Below are 6,204 nucleotides of genomic sequence, written 5' to 3' on the forward strand. Positions count from 1 at the left end.
TCTTTCTCGTCGATCGCGCCACAGATGCCAAACGAATCACGCGTTTACGTTTATCGCGGATTTAACGAGCAACCGAAACGAAAAGAAACCTTTCCCGACGTCGGCTGTTCGTGCTATTCGTTCGAGATATCGTCTGGATAACGTTCGAATAGCTATCGGACGCGTAATTCGCTCGATGATCCTAGTCAGTGTCGCTCCCATTGTTTCTCCCTGTTTTGCTTTTCAGATCAAAGCGCTACTCGTATGGGAGAACGCGTCGCTCTCGCGACGCGCCCCGTTCAACACGAATTCCGAAAAAATACGACTCACCTGTTACAACGCTAAACTCTTATTCTCGTCTCGGTATCTGCGTGCCGTTCTCTTTATCAATTTTCTTCAATTCGGTAGCATGCTGGGGTAAGTTTTCCGCCTCGCTGTACGAGTCGTTTCGCGTCTCGAAACTCCAGGATAATACGACCGATCCTGCGACTTTTCGTCGCGCAGGTTCAACACGATGAGACTCTGGGTGCCGCACCTCTTCATCATCCTGAATAACTTCGATTACGAGAGGTGGACCAACGACCGACCACCGACCATGCGCGAAATGTTGGATCCTCGGATGTCTGTGCCGGCCAAACCGTACTTGAGCTGTCCGGATTTTCAGCGTATTTGCCTCACGGTGAGAACGATACAACGCGTGCTACTTCACCGATCATCCATCCATCTTCCCGTATCGTCCATCGATCGCGATCAAACTGCCTTCCTAACTGGTGTTTACGTTTCAGTGGAAGATCAGCGCGGCAGTATACGAAAACTCCGCCATCATAGCGCTGTCTGCTGTCACGTTCTCGTTCCTCGTCGGAACCATATCTACCACGACGTTCAGGAAGAAAGGGCTAATGCGTAAGGATTAGCGATGATTCGCGAGACGAGAGGAACGCGCGACATTACCGAATAAATGCTCGCTCCTCTTGCAGTTGCCGCTTTCCTCGTGTCGGTGATTAGCAGTTTCGGAATAAACTGGGCGCAATCTCCTCCCTACATGTTGACACTGGCAGCCGCCATTATCGTGACGACGAGAATAGCGGGTAATATCGTTACCGCTGTGAACATCGACGTTATTCCTATTCCATTAAGGTAATGCTTCCGTCGCGAGTATCCCAACGAGTATCCCTTGTAACGCGAATTCGCGCTCGTTTCCGTTTATATTTTCCTATCCGACACCGTGTCCTGATCCGTGTTCGGATCCGTGTCCATTTCTCTTTCAGCTTATCGCCACGAAACGTTTAATCGATGTTTGCTCGAAACGCGCCTAGAAAACCATTCGTTTCTCGATCGCGAATAACCAACCGTTTTAGCGTAGGTCCACTAGTCTGAACATGCTCGTCATTGTGGGTAACGTAGCAGCTGTTCTGGGAAATTTTGCGTTCTCCGCGTTATTGGAAGCGGAGTGTCTGGTCGGGTTCATGGGAATCGGTTGCCTGTTATTCGGTAAGTCGATAAGGGAATCGAAACGCGTTTCTCTTGCCCGTCTTTCTAATCTGCGCATCTTCTTTCTTTATAGCCTGCTTTTGCTTGTCTTTCTTTCATCCAAGACCAGTGAAGACGTCGGAGAAAAGCCTCGCCATGTCTAACGCGTAACGCGTCAACCATCGGATGGATCGAAACGAAACCGCTAAATGCGAATAGAAACGAATAAAAAGCGAATAAAAACGAACAGAAACGAATAGAAACGAATAGAAACGAATAGAAAGGAAACGGAACGAAACGAAAAGGAAACGAACCAAGTGTGCATGCGCAACTGTGATACCTTTGCAATCCTTTTCAGAGTACCATTCGGAGCCGAGACAGATCGATATTTTTTTCTCATCTTTCTCGCATCCTACGATTCGAAAGATCTTTTTCTCTATCCGTGTAAATATCCAACTGCCGTGAGTATGTTATATTTTCCAACTGTTTAATTAAAAAGAATCGAGATCTACCTTTTTTTCTCTTCCACATTCGAATTCTTCAACCGTGTTCCAATCGTTGATCGACTCGCGGAAATAGTTCACTTTGAAATCGATCCTCGAACGGTCCGCAAATAATCTCGACGATTCTTTTCACCGCGATTCCACGTGTAAATCGTATTGATAAATCGTATATACGCAACGCGTACCAAAGTAAAATCTAATTAACGTTAAGCGCCGATCGTCGATATCGGAATGTCGATAATACGATTATGACAGATGAAGCACATCATTGGCGTACACAGCCTTCTTGCGTAAACGGAATCGTTGTATCGAGATCGTTTCGTTTAACGATATTCTTAGCTTCGACGAACGAAAAATGGAGAGAGAAGATGATCGTTGCTAACGACAAATCTACGAAGAAGGAAGGAACCAAAAATGCGCCAAGAACCTGTTTGCCTTGTCTTTGGTTTTTCTCACTCGTAAATCTAGTTGAACTAATCATTCGATATATTCTTGTACTATTTATTCGTTATATACAATATGCAAATTATAAAACATTTCATTCGCTTCAAATCGAGATTCTGCGCGTCTAGAATGCACACACCCACATTACCGATGCAAGGATCAAGTTTCCCGTATTACTTATGCAAAATATCGAACCTGCATTATATACTTTTCGAACGAGAAATGTTCTTTAAGAATGTTCAAGATAACGGCGATAATTTGCGCGCAAACAAAACGATCGTGTCACTAAAATGCGAAATTAACGACTTCCTTTGAACGTACTTTATTGCGTACCGAAATACTTAAACTTGAGAAAATACGATTCCCATCTTTTCCACGAATTGCATTATTTAATTCCAATGCGAACGATGATGCATTGCACTGCGGGGTAATATCGTAAAAGACTCCGTATTATACGAATCTGAATAAACATCATAAAATTTGGAACTTTTGACACTTGTTATTGAGTTTCGAAACTATATTTAATCTAATTATCAAAGGTACATCTATAAATAGAAATACACTCTTAAATTGTATTTTCATATTTTTCCATCCTAATAAAGATAAAGAAAAGAATCACATTGGTACTTGAAATCATGACGCAAATCGACTGACCAATCTTTTATTTCGAAAATACCTGCACCGAGGATAATGCGCGTGGATAAACGATATATTACGATTATAAAACGTCATAGTCCATTTTCACGAAACCGTTGCTTTCGCAAATATATACTCGTTTGACATTATATCCGTTAGCCATTAACGATGCCATCTTATCCTATGTTAAATCGGTAACGTTGGTAACGATACGAGAATGGTAACAGGCAACTACGTATACGGTACCGTATTGGAACTTGCTCGTACGTAAAAAAATAAAGAAAAACAGAAAACGGGAAAATCACGTTTACTCGATCAATCATTTCGAAAATTAAATCATCGATTATGCAATCAAGGCACGCTGAAAGCGGAGAGATTTAAAAGACTTTCGCGGCTCGTCTTCGACTGCTTTACCGACCTAAAAATATGAAACAGATGATAGTGCCCTCTATACAAAATCGAAGGCATCTTAAAGAACCCCGCCAAGTGTCATTGAAATTGAATAAGAAAAAATTACTTGTAAACTTTGATCAACGGTTTCTTAATCGATACACGTGTGTAAATTATGACTAAATTACCTGAAATACAAGAAGAACGTTAATCGATTAATTCTTTCTAATTTAACACGTGAAAATCTACGGCATCTAGGAAGGTTGAAAATTTACGAGAGATACGACATATCTTGAACATTGTGCGTAACTCTTAGCTTGATATCGTTTCCCAAAAATTGTTCTTTGGGAAACAATATCAATTACCAGGCCTCACCACGTGGAGGTGGCTACGCATCGAGACTCGACATGCGCCCTAGTGGCGCAGCCTGCTGGCGCTACCTGTATCAAAGGTACCCTAATCTAACTTGAAGCGAATTAAGTTAAAATGACTCTACTGACACTTTATTATATTTCGTGTCTTACAAAAGGGGTTTCGGTTCGGTATACTGAAACTCTACTGTCGCAACGCTAAGATATTTTCAAGTTCCCATAAAAATAGGGAATGAAATATCAAACACGCGAGCAAATAGAAAATCGCGACGCGCCCGAACGAGTTCGCGATTATTCGAAAGACCGACTAGCCTAGGCGATGTACTCCCGTGTACAGAGATAACTTCATACCTCGGCACCCTCCCGATCGGGCCTAGCTCAATTCCAGTCACTGTCGCACTCGCCAAGACTTACACGTGGACCAAGGATAGTCCCTGAACCAATGAAACTTCTAGTGTCAACGCGAGGGTCCAGCTGGGCGGCTGCTGGCCAAGACGGACACTTCGCACCCCAACCACACGGGGTAGAACTCAATCATACCTGTGGTCTGACCGTAGACACTACTAGTCCGTCAGCTAGCATGTGCCCGAGCCCCAGTCGCGTACGACTTAAGCAGCGGACCGCTCCGTCGAGTTCAGAAGACGCACTGATCCGAGGGGGTCACCCTGGAACCCGATGCACGACGAGATTGACAGTGGCTGGAAATGAGTGTCGGAGACGAGTCGTGAGGATGACTTACGAAGCATGTACTTATCGAGTATACGAGAGCACGTCGCGTAGACTAGTCGGTACTTAAGAAAGATCGCGATTATCGCGAGAACGATTACGTTCTGTTTGGGTAACGACAGGAATGAGTAAGAATGAATATAGAACGGATATATTCGCTCCAAGTTAGGTAGCTTACCTTTGTACAGATAGCGTGCACATGATACTCTTAGTCTAGGGATCTATCTTATAACTTGGATCTAAACGCACGCATCCCACGTCGTCCGACGATGTCTTGAGAATCTAAAAAGAAACAGATTAGTAACAAATTAGTAAAACATAATAAAAGCGAAACACGCATAAACCATAAATATCAATTAAATGGAATGAAGAACCCAACAATGAGATATGAACATCCCAACGATGAGACATAAACAACCCAACGAGGAAACATTCGAATATTATACGAAATATTCGAATGCACAATAAAAATAAATAAAGTAAAAAATATAAAATCTGAAACGACAAAATTAATTAAAATCTGAAAAGAAATTATTAAATTAATTAAGAAGGTGGAGTGGACAGTGGCTATCGATTAGCCACTGATCTAGCCAACGATGAGACATAAATAAACCAACGACGACATATTCGAATAAGAATAAATAGAAACGAAAACTAAAACCTGGAAAGCGAAAAAATAATTAAAACCAGAAAAAATAAAAAATAATTAAAACCTGAAGGAAAATAGTAATTAATATCTGAAAACAAAAGAAAAATTATTAGTAAATTGTTTAATGGGGTGGGTGAGGGTGGCGTGGCTAGCCCCAACCTCACTTCCGACCACCACCCCTCGCGCACTATGTAAATTAGATGTTACGCTTCCGAAGTCGAACTGACATATTAGTTATAAGTCGTCGCGTTGCCCTTTATATAGCCTCCGATCGGCCGATTCCCCCACTCCGATCGGAAATTTTTGAACTTCACCGATTTTATTAATTATTAATTTTCCGCTGCCGTAGCCAATAATTAAATAATTTTTTTATTCCTAATATAAATTTACACTGCGAACAATTTGTTATAAACAATCGGTGCAATAATTTATACACTTTTGGCAAATTATTTGTACATTTTAACACAAGGACGTGATAAGTTCGAGTAATAGCCAATAATTTATTAATTTTTCCATATTTATAATAAATTTACGTTGCGAACAATTTGTTATTAATAATAAATTTCATAATTTATATATATTTAATAAACTATATTCGCACCTCCATAGAGTAAATTTCTATGAAAGGTATTTGCATATCAAAATATTCTTATTTTCTCTGTATTTTTTACTAAAACTTATTGCACGAAAAATAAAAACGCTAGAAGCTTCATTGTCATCTTAGAACTTACAAGGAGAGTGCAAGTCCTTCGGGTCACCGATTTAGTTCAAACTTTTCAGGTTTGTAAATATCGTCATGCAGTTTAAGAAAATATATCATTATAGCGGCAACTACTCAATAGTTTTTGAAATATTTACGATTAGAATTTTATTATTTATTACTTTCTTAATTACAGAATTACTTCTAATAATTTCTAGATGAAGTCGTGGATTATCGGCAACAGTGGAGAATTTGTATGTTAAAGGACCGAGGTTCGATTTCCGCCCATAATTGGAAGTTTTTTCAATCTACTTTTAATTTCTGTTCATTTTTCGC

At 40.6% G+C, this 6,204-nt stretch overlaps 1 protein-coding gene across 3 annotated transcripts in view; it reads left to right on the forward strand.

Annotated features, from left to right (window-relative positions):
• The window catches only part of LOC108548777 (synaptic vesicle glycoprotein 2B), a 5,062-nt gene extending 2,059 nt beyond the window's left edge, over positions 1–3,003 (forward strand). For 2 of the 3 annotated variants that reach the window (XM_017901885.1, XM_017901886.1), the window contains exons 7-12: positions 227–396; positions 484–658; positions 765–882; positions 957–1,116; positions 1,343–1,470; positions 1,544–3,003. In XM_017901885.1, coding sequence (XP_017757374.1) covers positions 227–396; positions 484–658; positions 765–882; positions 957–1,116; positions 1,343–1,470; positions 1,544–1,620 — 828 coding nt within the window. In that variant the 3' untranslated portion in view covers positions 1,621–3,003. Of the gene's footprint in view, positions 1–226; positions 397–483; positions 659–764; positions 883–956; positions 1,117–1,337; positions 1,471–1,543 lie in introns of those variants that run through there. The other variant, XM_017901887.1, reaches the window with a different exon arrangement.
• Positions 3,004–6,204: the final 3,201 nt, after the last annotated feature.

Source organism: Eufriesea mexicana, unplaced genomic scaffold (genome assembly GCF_001483705.2).
Source record: "Eufriesea mexicana isolate 0111107269 unplaced genomic scaffold, ASM148370v2 scaffold1767, whole genome shotgun sequence".
NCBI lineage: Eukaryota > Metazoa > Arthropoda > Insecta > Hymenoptera > Apidae > Eufriesea > Eufriesea mexicana.